Source organism: Strongylocentrotus purpuratus, unplaced genomic scaffold (assembly GCF_000002235.5).
Source record: "Strongylocentrotus purpuratus isolate Spur 01 unplaced genomic scaffold, Spur_5.0 spur5_scaffold_21, whole genome shotgun sequence".
Classification (NCBI taxonomy): domain Eukaryota; kingdom Metazoa; phylum Echinodermata; class Echinoidea; order Camarodonta; family Strongylocentrotidae; genus Strongylocentrotus; species Strongylocentrotus purpuratus.
The window spans coordinates 16,445,766-16,461,397 of record NW_022145607.1 but is presented as its reverse complement, the minus strand read 5'-3'; the positions used below and the strand labels follow the sequence as shown (position 1 = coordinate 16,461,397).

Here is a 15,632-nt window from a genome sequence, read left to right as displayed (position 1 = left end):
TTTCAATTATATTCTTGACTCAGGTAAATTTAGGAACATTATTAATAACAATAATAAATTAATATAGCGCAGCTTTTATACAAATTATATTCAGCTGCGCTGGTTTAGAGCTCTTTTTTAAAAACTCAATTCTACAAAATAGAATCTTTCAATTAAACAATTGTGTTTTTAATTTCGATTTGGAGACATTGAGAGATGGAGAGCTTCTAATTTCTATTTTCAACTTAAATTCATTCACCCCCCCCCCCACCCCGGCTAATTCACCCCCCCCCCCCCTCCCTGGATCCGCCACTGTAAGTGATGTTTCATTCGAAATGAAAAGGATCAATAAAATACGAAATACAAACAAAAGAGGCATTGGGGACTCCCGACTGTCAATTTTATTACACCATTGGTTTAACTCATGATCATGATCATGACCTTCTATAATTAAGGTCACGATAAAAGTTTGTACAAGAGGAATCACATTAAAATTGGCAATCATTAGGTCAAAGTCGAATATCTCAAAGCAATTTAATATATTGTTCCTTATCCAGAACAAAAGCGTATGGTATTTAAATGTCAACAGCATTATCCGATATATCCAGAATTAAAAACAACATGTGAAAACGATGTAAAGATGTTTTGTTTTTAAAATGAAAGGCACTAGCTTACCTAAAATGTCTACAATTTAGTTCTAGTCAGATTCTCAACTTTGATTTAGAAATGAAAGGCATGTCATAAAATATCTACAATTAAGCACTAGAGAAATCCTCATCTAAGTTTAGATTGTTTATATTTAATATTTCTCTCTTCATTGGTATCTTATCTGAGAATTCCACAAATATTCAACGACATTATTCATTAGAAGGATTTATTAATGATTATGAATGCATTCAACAACAATAGATGAGGATTATGCTGCATTATTGTAGAGCGCTTAGAGACTTCTGACAAAGCAAGTGTTAGGCGCTATATAAGCACTGTAATTATTAATAATAACAGTAAGAGGATTTAAATATATTGAGAAAAAAACTATATATATATAAAATAATTATTAGTTAAATGATTTTAGTGATGCTATTAGATTGTCAACAATATAAAGTCAAAATGTTTGTATAGCTTATTGTGTGAATTCAAGACAAGTAATCCAATTGTATTAAGACATTGGAAAGAACATTTTAACCTTCCTATCGATTTGCCTAGAAAAAATATATTAAGTTCAAAGTATCGAAAACAGTAAAGTGAAACAAATCAGTTTTAAAGCACATCATCGTATTTTACCATTCAGGTCAAATCTATATAAATGGAAAGTTGTAAGTGACAATTAGTGTGCTCTTTGCAAAGCTACCGTATCGTCTGTTCATGTTTGGCTAGAATGCCAAAAGATAATACTATTCTGGAAACGAATTGTTGCTTTTATTCGCTGTAACTTCAAACCATCACTGATATCAAGTGAAAAAGCACTTGATTCTTGGTAAAGTTTATAATTTTTCAAATACTAAAAATATAAATATAATCATTACATACGCACAATAATGCACAATGTATACGTTAAACTACTTTCAAGGGGAAAAGTACACGTTTATAAAAAAAATTAAAAAAAGAACTGCATCGGATACAATCGCATTACAACATTTTACTCCGTGATTTTAACTGTAGAATTATCGTCTACATAACGATGAGAAATGTTTCCATGTATAGAAATATGAATGATAAACAGTGGTCATAAGCGCCCCCTCCCTCATTTTTTTTTGTGGTAAGATATCGTTTAAAGTACAGTCTATATTTGCTTACAGTTGTAGAGTACTTCTAGATACTTGAAGGTATATACACAAGGATCTCCAAAGACAACGTTGCTGGCAGTCACTGTGCAGGAGGACAGGCCATTGCACTTGTCCTTCACGATGCGAATAGAGGACGATGCACGGCAATTCTGATTTGAGGTTTGAGGATGAGGGCAGATGTCCGGGCCTGTCATGCGACCATAGAATGCGTCAAGGACCACGATCTTCTGTCCTGATGGACAACCGATGTCAAGAATATTATGCTCGCAGACACGACCCCTGCGAGCGCAAGTGTACTCCATCTCTAGATACTTGTAGGTACCTACACAGGGATCACTGAAGATCTGGTTGGAGGCAGCCATCGTGCAAACAGACAGGCCTTGGCAGGCTGATTGGGCAGTAGCGAGAGAGTTAGGAGCGGCGCAGTTGGTTGTTTGGATGCTACTATGAGGACAGAAATCCGATCCAGGAACCTGGCGACCATACATGGCTTTGGATATGACAATAACCGGAGTGTGTGAAGGACAGCTTAGGTTGATGGAACCCCCTTCGCAGATTCGTTTCATATTGCTTACGGGTCCGGGCTTGCAGGTATACTTTACTTCAAGATACTTGTATGTGCCGACGCATGGGTCACCAAACACAGAATTAGTAGCTAGGACGGTACAGCTTGTCTGTTCGTTGCAGATGTTGCCGACCATGTTCAAAGAATTTGATGCAAAGCATGCAGTCGTCCGGATGCTGCTATGTGGGCAAGTTTCTGGTCCTGTTGTCCGACCATAGTTAGCGCTGATGATATTGACTACAGATCCAGAAGAGCAAGATAAAGACAGGGAACTCCCCTCACAGGTGCGTTCCGTGGTGCAGTACGATCTATTTTCGCAGGTGGGTTCCGTTGGAATTATGTCGTTTCTTCTCTGGCATGTGTAGTTGACCTCAAGGTATTTGTAAGTACCAACGCAAGGGTCACCAAAGACACTATTTGTTGCAACCACGGTGCACCTTGTCTGTCCATTACAGAGGTTGCCGACAATATTCATTGAATTTGATGCGTAACAATCAGTTGTCTGGATGCTGCTATGGGGACATGTTTCTGGTCCAGTTGTCCGACCATAGTTGGCGCTGATGATGCTGAGCACAGATCCAGAGGGGCAAGATAGAGAGAGAGGGTTTCCCTCACAATTCCTCACAACTGTTTTGAAATGATAATTAAACCAACAAATTATATTAGCACTTGACCTCTGCCTATGGTCTAATTCAATAAGCTTTCGGAATGTAAACTTTTAATCCAAATTTTAAAAAAATTGAGTAAGATTACATTTTGATTTCATTGATAACTTAAAGGTACGTGTGCCCAATGATCGTCTGATACAACATAACTTCTTTTCCAAGGTAGAAATAGTTTAGCTATATTCTTTCCTACCTTTTTCCGAAATTAGTGCTCATTGTCTGTCTATAACGATGTCATATTATGAGGAACTCTTCAATTTGTTTAACAAAATGGTAAAATCTTTCATAAATCAGATAATCACATTTTGCAAATCACTATCATTCAGTTTTGGTCACTAAGATCAGGCGTTTGCTGTACAAAATATCCACAGTAGATCAAAACTTTACCAGAGTCGAAGAATATTGCTAAATAGGACAGTTGTCACACCGTTTGATGATTGATAATTATAGGTCTTCAGGTGATATGATTTGCCTTAATCAGATTTGACCAAAAAATACTTACGGTAAACTCGGTCTTTCACTGTGTAATAAGCTAATTCAACAATCAAATTTCAGTTATAAGATATAAAAACTAGCATTTTGTTTCACCCACTTAATCATGATTGATGAGAATAACTCACCGGTTGCTGTTGTACACCCAAGATATAGGTATACCATGCAGATGACACAAAATAACGTCTTTCCTGCCATATTTACTGTTTAAAAATGAAGAAATGAAACAGTATTATGGGCTAGCAACAGTAGGCCAACAAGACAGTGATCATTTCCTCATTGATTTTTGAGTATAACTCGTGATCAAGCAGCTGGATACCACGTACAGCCAGACTTACACGTCCTACAACAGACCAAAGTATGATCATATGATTATTATGATAGGCCTATATTTCCATCAAATCATGAATAGCCAAGTACCAGTCGGTGTAGGGGTCGGTGTGGAATCGGTTTGGCGGTGTGACTGAGATAATAGATTATTCGAATGACCTTTGAGCTCGAATGTAAACATATTGCTTCCAATAAAAGGCAGTTGTGGATCCAAGGGGCACCTCCCCTAAACAAACAAAAACCAACAATAATAATAATAATGTAAAAATAATGTTCTTGCTTGGCACAGAATTGTATAATGTGTTCTCACCCCGCTTTAATAGCAGTTCAGTAGAATATGTCGTGATAGCTATGGGTACACGTATATAAGTGTTTCTCATATTTAAAAAAAAAGACTTATCTAGGGAAGGGGCATTGGAAACGACAGCAGTTCTAGGGGTACAGTTCGTTTTTTAATGAAATTTGGGTATTTTACCCCCCCCCCCCCCCATGACCGGCTTCATTGCCTTATACTGTGGTGCATACTTAATACGGTAGGGCCTACACGTTATACACAAAGCTCCTCCGATTCTCTGAAGTAATATATCGCTCTTAATTTGGATGACTGTAAATTAAAGGGCACATTGGAATTATAGGTTAAAGGGGTACTTATCAAAAAGGGCATTTATAGGAAAGGAAATAGGAAAATTATCAAAAGGTAAAGAGGGGCACTTATTAGATTTTGAAGAAAAAACTAGGGCACTAGAGAGAAAAGGAGGCCCCTGTCAAAATAAAATGGGACACTTGTCATATTTGAATAAGGGCTTTTAAGGAAGTGAGAAGGCACTTGAAAAGGGACATTTACAAGACAGTTGAAATTGACACTAATTAATTACAAATAAAAGAGGCACTTATCAGAAGTAAAAGGGGCACTTTGGAGGTACTTCAAAAACGAATTAGAGTGTTCCCAAAGTCCAGGGAAACAGTTTATATATATTATGTAACCCGGAAACAATTTTCAACTTTCTAATTTAAAAACAAATCTAATAGTTTCTTTGCATTGCACTTATCTGACTATACTGCCTCCTTAACTTCGTGTGTTGACAGCCAGAAAGGTAATAACCAGAGCTGCCAACCTCCAGAACAGAAAATCAGTAATCACAAGGCTCAAAATCAGTAATTTGGGGTATAAATCAGTAATTTCTTATGCGGCGCTATGAATCTAAAAAAACGACACGCCAACACTGCGCGGACGCATGATTATCTGAAATTTTTGGTGATTTTACTCACACAAAGATGTTAAGTATTGAATTTCAGGTCATCACAACACAGTTTATCATGAAAAATGGCTCCTATTCACAGCACTCGCTACGATAAATCATATTTAATTCATTAAAAAAAAAAAAAAAAAAATAAAAAAAAAATCTTTTTTTTTTTTTTTTTTTTTTTTAAATCCGTAATTTGAGACAACATTCCGTAATGGTCGTTAATTTCCGTACCAATTACGGGAAATCCGTACTAGTTGGCAGCTCTGAATAACTCTATACATAAGTCAATGAATTAATGCCCTTCTGGCTCTCAACAGACGATAATCATGTTTTCTTTAGGGATTTCCTGGTAGATGTATCGATATCAAGGGGTACTTATACAGGGGATAGGGGACGTGACTCCTCCTCCTCCTCCCCCCCCCCCCCCCGAGAAAAAAAATGAATTAAATTTCTATTTCTAAATGTATTTCTTTTTTACCCTTTTTATTCCTTTTCTACTCTGTAGTTGTTCATTTTTTCCTTCTTTTTGTCATATTTTTACTTGTGCTTGTTTGAATATAGCATTTGCTAATTTGGTAAACCATCCGCCCCCTGTCAATAAGGTTACAGACGCATCCTTCTCACTTTGGAAAAGTGTTTCCTCTATCTCACACACACACTCTTTCTATCTCTCTCCTAGTTTTCTCTGTATGTTTGTATGTCCGTCTCTCTCTCTCTCTCTCTCTCTTTCACTCTCTGCTTTCACTCTCTGCTTATTCTTTATATCCCACTCTGTTTTTACCAATGAACATTCATTACGGCCACATGAATTATGAACGACGTTTTTTCCAACATCAGTTCCACTCCTTATGTTGTCAGATATAATTATAACATTGCGGCTGGGGTTATAATTTATAATCATGTTAGGTCCAGGGCCCCGTTTCATAAAACTTGTTATTAATAAAAAGCAACGATAACTGTTATAAGCTACTGAAATCGTGGCATTGGATTGGCCAAGAACAAATTTGTCATAGAAATTTAGCACTCGTTATTGATAACTAGTTTTATGAAACAGGGCCCAGGGTTAAAGGTAAACATTTGATTAGTGCTGGAAACTGACCACATAGCATATGTTGGACAATCAATTACACACATAGTTCACCATTGTTCACCCACTATCAGAACTATCTTGCATCATACCAGTCTTATTATTTCATCCTTTTCCCCCAGCAAACCCAATCGGACAAACAAAAAATAAGCATTCACCTGCAAATGGTTGCCACCAAATGATATGAGAACACAAAACAATACAAGTATATTAAATGACCAATCAAATCAATGTTAAGGTTTCATACAGGGTTTGTATTTTCCAAAACAAGGCATTTACAAAAATCAAAAGTGCAAAGCTATATCTTCATATCGATATGTCCAACAGCTGTACATGTATTAAGCAATATCACTTCGCTCTATCCCGATACAATAAATACACATTTACATACAAAGTCGACCCGCAAGACACATCAGTAGTAGAACATACCCTCAAAATATACTATCATACTTTTTTTATCCTCTGCCTTTTTGAAAAATACAGAATACTTCTTATGATTATTTTTCATGACCTTAAAAAATGTACAATGCACATGGAATGTAAAAATAAACCAAGAAACATACATGTAATACAAACCCTTAACTTTAACTGAAAATTTGAGCAAGAGGTGTAACTTTTGCACTTCTCATAAAATTGTGTGCTATTTTGGAAGAGCAAAATGGGATGAAATTACAAATTTCTTCCTATATTTTTTAAACTGAAATTAAGTTTCCAACTTTCCATACTGTTCAAATTTTCTTCTTTAATTGAAAATGACAGTTGCAATATAGCCTTGAGCAGAAGGATATAAAAAGAGTGTGACATGTAAAAGGCCATCTGCTTCTCTTGTAATTTCAGTGAAACCGATACACTTGTTCTATAATCAAGTCATAGGTATTCTGTAATAAATCAGTATCGTGTAATAATTAAGAAATTTTAAATTACCTGTAGTCACAGTACTGTAAGTAAATTTGGTTAAACTGTAAAAAAAAAAGGATTTCAAGAATTCAAGAGTCGCAAATGCAGATTAATGTCTTGCCAAAGGACATTAGTGCCTCGGCAGGACTGGAACTGCGAACCATGTGATCCACAGTCCGGAGACGTTTCTACTAGACAACGACACCTCTACAAAAAAAACTTTCTGTATGAATTATGGGTATGATGTGGATATATAGTTAGGCACCATACATATTTCAGGAGAACATTTATCTAAATGGTGATGAACTTACATATCTGCTCTGATATTTGAGAAGGAAAAAAGGACATTTTACTAGTCATATCAATCATGGGTATCAGACTGTAATTAACAGACGATTCTCAATCTTGCTTGTGAAACGGTCAAGGGTTGGTGAATAACATATAAAGGCTGTATACTTGATAAAACACACACATAAAATATCAAAGACTCGATTCTTAAAGGCAACACATGATAACTCTACAACTTTTCCCTATGTACATCCACCCAGCCCCCACCCTTCCTCCATCCTCACCCCACCCAACCCCCTCCCGGGTCTATCACCGCTACATGTAGGTCCAGTAACAGTTCAGTTCTCTGGATTTGGTTCAACCTCAGGATTTTCCATCTGGACCTGTATTCAATAGGAAGAGGACACAATACATGAAGAATGGTGTGTAATAATCGAATGGTGGAAAATAATAATAAAGAAATAAAAATAATAATCTGCTTTTAAATCACATGAACACTCTCATCGCTATAGGTAACAGTTGGATAAATTTTAAAATGAATTATTCTTTTTCATAAATCAAAGTAAGACCGAGATTTGCACATTTTGACATTGAAGGATGTATTGACTTTTGAGTTACTAAAAATCAAAAGTGTCTGTCTTTTTATCCATCTAGGTAGTATGATTTTATTGAAGAATATATACTTTTATATCCATTATCGTAAGATTGTTGCATTAGGTGTGTACACAACAAGAAAAAGAATAGTTTGACTGTAAAAGACGTTTCCTGCCGACTAGTTCGAAATAGTACATTTTTATTGATGACGTCACGCATAGTACCTTTTTTTCCCTAGGGAAAAAAGGTACTATGCGTGACGTCACAATACAAAAACGCATATTCTTGAACTATGCGTTTTCCAAGCGAGCGCGTACATGATTTCAAATGCCTCTGCGCGGTCAACCCCCGCGGTGTCACGGCGCTAGCTCAAGCCATATACAATTTACACTGTGCGATAACTGCACTACACTTGCGCCAGCTAAACATTTTTTACATCCTTCAATGTTTCATTTGAGCCGTGCAATTTTCTTTCTTTCTTTTCGATCTGAATGTAGATGTGAATGTGAGTATAAGGTTCATGTTATTACAGAAGTGTACAAGGAATAATACAGATGGAAGGGATATAAAACAAATATAAAATGACTCATTCTCGGAACAAGCTAAAACTATTCGCACTCAGGAACATCATTAGTACTTTTCTCCCTCGGGCCGATGGCCCTCGGGAGAATAGTACTAGTTGATGTTCCTTCGATGCGAATAGTTTCAGCTAGATCCTCAAGTGTCATTGTATATTTGTATAATATTTGAGTCAGCTATATCAGCGTATTAAGACTAATGCTTTAGCCACTAATTTCTTGGTTTGTTGCTTACAATGTAAGAAACGTGCTTTAGTTTCTTCATTTTACAATAAGGTTATAAAAAGTTCTTGCATGACTCGCAGGACATTGTTATGATGATCTAATCCTCTTAGTTTATTAAAGAATCAGGAATTATTTCATGCAACACGTTCAGAAATCCCAGTATTCATCGTTGGCCATTATCATTACCAGAAAATCCCTTTACCAATTCAAAATGTCAGCCACAATAAGAGAAAGAACTTCTGAAGTGACAGTTTGCTTTTGTCCTCAAAACTACCCCACGGATGCCACATGCACATTGTTCACTCTATTTGGTAAAAAAAAATTCCTGCCAGAGAAGTCTGCATCGGATGGCTCATTAGGGCACAACAAACGCCCCTTTAAAGCCCCACTGCACTACTTATAGCTACTTGTGCCCTCTATATAGCAAACAATGCCTAACTGGTGCCTGTTGGTCCCCCATGGTCCCCTTTTTCTAATGTTAATGGAGGCCTTTGGAGGGCTGATTTGATGAGATAACCACCTGTCAGTGACCATGCAAGGAGGTCTTTATCCCTCCTGGCCAAACTAGTGCAGAGGGGCTTTAAAATTGTCAAAAGCAGCTGATAATCATGATGCACAGTACTACTCACCTTTGCCTTGAGTTCCCTGTTCTCGTCCTGTAGCCGTTCTACCTTCTGCATGAGTTCGCTGACCTGTAGTCTCAAGGATTCTACATCAGCCGTGTCTGGTCCACCCTGTCCCATGTGAGCTTTCAGAAAGCTGTTAGCAATGTCAAGTTAAGGTCTACAAAGGAGATGTTAGATTTGTTTATTTATTTATATTTTTTTATTTTATTTATTTCATTTTATTTCAACAGGGTAGCCCCATCAGTACTTAAAATACTGTTATGCTTGGGGGCCCTGCAAAACATATCTCCAAACTGTGATCATTCACATCATTTTTTCTATTGCCACAGACAGTCAAACCTGTCTACAGCAACCACCTAAGGGAAACACAAAAAAGTGGTCTTTGTAGACAGGTGGTCTCTGTAGACAGGTTCCTTCAGTACATGTTTCAATGAGACACCATTTTCAAGGGAAACAAAAAATGTGCTTGTTGTAGACAATTAGTCTATGTAGACAGGTGGTCACTAAAGCAGGTTTGACTGTATTTCTACTTTAAATCATTCAAAGACACCGCAGAGCATTCAAGTCAGTTCAATCTCCGCTCAATCTTTTTCAAAAATGCTTAGAATTGGGTTCAATAAAATTCACTTGTGGACCCACTGGCTCCACTAAGATTCAATAAGACTCAAACCCAACATTGAAGTGTGTGGTAAAAAAAATTACACTGTATAATCTGTATTTGGTATGAATGATTATTATTTTTCTTACTGATATTGGAGTTCTAAATTTTGCTCAGATACAAGACATCCCATGAGACTGACAATGTTGGCCTTGTGGGCCATCTGACGACTGTTTTCTAGAAAACTGAAGCTATGATGCAAACTAAATAATTGATTGTTAATGTTATAAAAAAAAACTCTATTCAAGTGGCTGATAAAGTTTACACATACATGTATAAGAGTAGCAAGTCATTACAGTCATTATGTACAAAATGTAATAAGCCCATTTTGAAGGAAAATATTGAGCACATTTAAATCTGCTATAAAAACAATAATAAACAGACAACCAGGCCTTAAATTTCGTCATTTTTAGGGCAAGGCCAGTTTGGCCTTAAAGTACCTCATATTTTAAAGGGCACCAAGGCCAAAATATTTTTACAAAAAGGGCATCGAGGCCAAAAAAAAAATTGATTCTATTTTGTTAGATGTCATGTGTATTTTATTATGAAACTTGTGCGGGATCAATTTCCCATGACTTTTAGCACCAGCTTCTTCACAGAATGTATAGAGGTCTACGGTACATACAAACATTGGCGGCAGCCCTGCAAGCCTTAGATTAAGCAGCCAGGAGCAAGGGGCAATTTTTTTTCTAAAGTTGCCCCTTGCCCACGCGAATTTACCAGAGCAAGGGGCAATTCCCTAAAAACCAGGGGCAATTTTCCAAAAACAGATAGACTAGGCCCCTAATCTAATTATAAGTTCAAAGATACAATGTTAATTTCATTATGTGAATAGAACGATCAATTTAATAACTTTTTAAGCTCAACAATTTCAACAGGAAAGATTGATTAAGAACATCAAACTTGCATATTTTAAAGGAAATAAAAATATTGATGAGCAAATGAATAAATAAATTGTAAATTTCACAAACATCGAAAGTCAGAAGGACTTGGCAAGTTTACCGGGTATCCCAAATCGAAATCACACCTCACACACAAACCTTCCGCCACACTCTCGGTAGCTGGTAGTAGGAGCAAATTTGAAGAAATTATCTTTTTGATTGTTGTGTTAACCAACCCAGGGAAAAGATAAGTTTTTCATTTCGGGGTCTCCATTTCAAATTTTTGGAAATTTTCTCAGGCTACTTTTTCAACTTTTGGGGGCTTTTTTTTCCATTTCGGGGGCTCTTTTTTCTGGGGCTACTTTTTCATTAATTCATTAAAAGGATAGACCTAAGGGGTCTACAGTTTGTTGAGATTTGTTTAGTAGGCTAAGGTTTCAGGCTTCCTGCTTCATAAAATTTGCCTATTAAAAAGAAACCCCTTTTTCTAGTTCAATAACTAAGTTTTCATGCATTGATTTGATGCAAGAACTGTGACATAATAGACCCTAGATTGTGATTATTTCTGGCCATGAATTTCGATAATCATTTTTCAAAGTAAAATTTTCACAAGAAAATCAGACAGTCGTTTAAAAACTTAGACATTAGGGTCTAGTAATACTTTTACTAATTCTAAGCTCAGGTTTCGTACATCTATTCATGAAACTATATTGAAATCGCGGCAATAACGATGCAAACCAACAGATAGCAATTTCAAAGTGTCAAAACTCTTTGATTCGAGCTCGGCTAACTCAGCTCACTCACACACTGCACAGCGCACAGCGCAACCCCAGGAAGCTCCAACACTGGCGCCACAGGCGTGCGCCTGCGGTGCCGGTGTTGGAGCCTCCTGGAGTTAACTGCAGCGCAGCGTCAGTCATGGTGATTTTGTCTGATTTTCTTTACTTTGAAGAAATGATTATCAAAATTACGTAAACATGGCGATGTTGGAAAATAATCACAAAATAGGCTTTAATTTCATACCTCTATTCATTGAACCTTTATAAAATTGTGGCAATCATGATGGAAATTGATTTCAGTTTCGCGATAAGTGGTCTAGGTTCAGCTAACTCGATCCCTACTCGACCCCTACTCGATCTCGCAACTGCAAAAATGTATGTGTTTTGGTATACTTGCGTGCGACATGGTAAGCCAGGTAAGGTATGGAATATGGTTAGATTTTTTTTTTTACGACCGATTTTTTGTGTATACAATTTTACACGGAGATTGGGCAGCAAACTGTTCGTGATTTCTTCTAATAATTTATGGGCGCATTTTCACGGAAAACACTTGCGCCTTGCCGTCTAGTTTTAGATGATTATGGGCGCAATTGGTGGTTTTATGAGTGCAAATTTCGAAAAAGGGGCATGTCCAGTTGGAAAAAAAGGCACGTCGGCCAGTTTGAAAAAAAGGGCACGGCCTTTTTGGCCGTGAATTTATCTTTTTTTGGGAGGGCACCACGGCCAGTCATAGGTGCATCGACGGCCTGGCCGTCGATGGCCGTTGATTAATGTAAGGCCTGGACAACAACAAAAAAAATCCCACAAAAATTTGCATCTAATTTTGTTTGTCTTTTTTATGGTCAGATGTAATAGCTTAAGTTACTACTAAAGAAAAATCAAATAAATTGTGTCATTTGTTAAGGATACTCTAGTGCATCATTTGGTTTCTCTGGCTCCTCATACAGGGCTACCAAGATCTTTGTGAGAGCATCTAAGACTCCGGCCTTCTCCAGATACTTGCGGAACTCCTCACGTTTTGAATCTCCAGGCTGTGTATCAAGAAAAAAGTACATGTAGGAGGGGTGAAACACAGCATTTTACAATCATCACAACAAAATGTAGTAACAAGTAAGCCACATGTAACTTGTACATTCTGGATGCTGTTAATAGAACAGAATTCTAATTAATTTTATTTTACAAAGACTAAGTATGGCCTCAAAGTTCAAACCTGATACTTTTTTTCTTTTTCTTTTGAACAAATGTGTGTTCTTGACAACTTCTTGCATTATTTTCTACATGTGCCTTGCTTAAATCAATTTCCAATCAAGAAAAACCTGATGTTTAGTTTGAGCTTATTTAAAGTCAAGTTTGACCAAGGAGGTTTCACTCAGGACTTGAAATTCCCATTGCTTTGTTTCCTGTGACTTAGTCCCAATGTCCAGTATTAGGTTAGGTCAATGCATTGACATTCAGTGCTTTGTCGCGCAATTTTCAAAACGGATTATTCCAGTCAAGTTGGTAAGTGGAACCGATGTATTATAGCCTAGGCCTAATTTACAATATAAAATAAATTGGATATGCACAAGGTAAAATGAAATTTGGGGGAATTTGGGGGGCATTTCTATCTTTCATCTTCCCTTTCTTTCAATTATTCTCTGCTCTGGATACTGCCCCAAATGTCAACGTTAGACAGTTTTGCAATCACAGTGGCAATGTCTCGACTATTTCTGACTTTGTCTTGTTTTTGATCTTTTCATTTAATTTGCAAATCTGAGTTTTGGAAAAATAATCTTCCGATCGGACCAATGGCAATGTCATGCCAATTTTGCAAACATCCTTAAATAGTAACCTTTTTTTTAAATTTATAACTATCATTCATACACAACTTTCACTGGGCTCATCACACAGCCTCTCAGCTCAGGCAACTACAGCAAATAACGGCGCTAGTGTAGTTCCGTATCCATTTTTTTAGCAGTTTCATATCCATTCTTAGCAAAGGAACTTTAGCCCAATTTTTTACTAATTTTAATCATAATCATATAGACTATTGCATTTTCCACCTGAATTTGGATCACATCCGACATCGGGAATCCTCCGTTTAGGGCTTCGATGTCGGCGTCGTCGCTCAGTACCGTCTCCGCGCTATAGCTTTGCAACTCAAACTGAAGCGATCAGTCTAAAATTATGCAAGCTTCTCGTATAGTTTATGGTATCGTGCATGTGCGTAATACCATAAAGCATACGCTACGTTTGCATAATTTTAGACTGATAGCTTCAGTTTGAGGTGCAGAGCTATAGCGCAGAGACGGTACTGAGCGACGACGTCGACATCGAAGCCCTAAACGGAGGCTTCCCGATGTCGGATGTAATCCAAATTCAGGTGGAAAATGCAATAGACCCTAGACTATGTTGTAAAATGGCATTTGTTATGCCAGTTCTCTCATTGTATATTCGTGAACGCGTAGATACATGTGTGACCAGGCGCAGGTCATTTTACCGGAGCGCAGGTATTTCATATACATATACATATGTATGCATCTTGGATGCGCTTACGTATTCGTTTATCGTCCGTTTACGGGCGCGCGACTCGCGGCAATGATCCAACTTCCTAAGCACCGGGTCATTCGAGATCTTGATAGCTGATGAGTACACATGGGAAACCAACTTCCAGCCTAGAGACGAGAATCCACCCTCTTGACGTCACCCTCCGACGGATAGAGGTTTTACTATCTATAGCTGAGCATCATTAATTAGCTGAGCTTTTACTTCTACTTCTGGATTCTGCTACTTGTCAAAGCCTGTTCAGCATCTAGACAAGCATCCAGTCTGTATCCTTTTACGTCTAATATAAGGTTAGTTTATTGTTTAGTCTGTGTCTTGTCTTGTCTTCTTCATTTCATACATTTCACCGCACCGTAAGTAAAACGGTGGTAACTCCGCCATCATTCATCTGTCATCATTCTACTCACCACACGTTTTTACTTCAATGATTATGATTAAAATTAGACCTCTAGCCTAGGGGTCTAGTAAAAAGTTGGGCTAAAATTCCTTTGCTAAGAATCGATATTAAACTGTTTAAAAAAACTGCTAAAAAAAATGGATACGGAACTAATCTACACTAGCGCCCAAATAACAACAGACCCGGGATTGTCACGGGCACAAACACAGTCACAAACACAGTCACCCTAGCTCTGCAGACAGAACAGGCGCAACTCAGCTCAAGCTCAGCACTGCTGCCAACAGCATTGCCACTGCACTGGCTGCCACACAAACAAATTGTGTTCCACCAATTTCTGCTAACAAAATTTAGAAATATAAAACATTTATAACATTACCCTGTACGTCGTCATAATTATATAATCACCGGTGTCCTTTTTCCAACGCAAATGTACTATTAAATGACAGTGTCAGCTGTAAAGAAATTTTGAAAGCAGTGTTTCGACCTGGCTCGACGACTAATAAATACGGGTTGCTATATGCACAATACGCATGCGCAGTAACTTTCTTTATGATAAATTTAGGCTATCATTATAAGACTGTGGCAATTATTTTATGCACAAACTGAATTGATAATTATCTATCACTTTCTTTCACATATCATTACTCGATAAGATGATTTCAGAATTATTATTGGCAACTAAGAAAGTGAAATCTTGCAATAAGACTAGGGTGCCTTAGTCATCTCGACCATTTTACATTCACACCTGATACCGTTTTGTTTTTATCTTTACTGCACTTATGAATGTACCCAGTTGCCGACGTTTATGGCCGAGCGAGAAATCTGTTGGCTGAGATGAAAGAAATATGAAACCTAGTAGACAAATCTTGACCGAAGAAAGTTAGCACTGCCAATCTAATGAATAATCATTTTTATGTTTATTCATTTATATTACTAGTAAATAAATTGATTTGTATTAACTGGAAACAGGAAAAGCAGTTGATTGGTACAATACTTCAACAAATTTAAAAGAT

At 37.2% G+C, this 15,632-nt stretch overlaps 2 protein-coding genes across 2 annotated transcripts; both read right to left on the bottom strand.

Annotated features, from left to right (window-relative positions):
* Positions 1-1,579: 1,579 nt before the first annotated feature.
* On the bottom strand, positions 1,580-3,933 carry LOC115918935 (rhamnose-binding lectin-like). Its single transcript, XM_030995155.1, has 2 exons — positions 3,617-3,933; positions 1,580-2,958 (listed from the first exon to the last, which is right to left on the bottom strand). Exons 1-2 carry the CDS (start codon positions 3,684-3,686, stop codon positions 1,763-1,765), a joined length of 1,266 nt encoding a protein of 421 aa, XP_030851015.1. The 5' UTR covers positions 3,687-3,933; the 3' UTR covers positions 1,580-1,762.
* A 2,452-nt stretch (positions 3,934-6,385) lies between these two features.
* LOC115928210 (c-Myc-binding protein-like) lies at positions 6,386-15,145 on the bottom strand. The gene is made up of 4 exons (XM_030995170.1): positions 14,996-15,145; positions 12,588-12,709; positions 9,364-9,493; positions 6,386-7,720 (listed from the first exon to the last, which is right to left on the bottom strand). The coding sequence occupies exons 1-4, from the start codon at positions 15,008-15,010 to the stop codon at positions 7,676-7,678; spliced, it is 312 nt and encodes a 103-aa protein (XP_030851030.1). The 5' UTR covers positions 15,011-15,145; the 3' UTR covers positions 6,386-7,675.
* Positions 15,146-15,632: the final 487 nt, after the last annotated feature.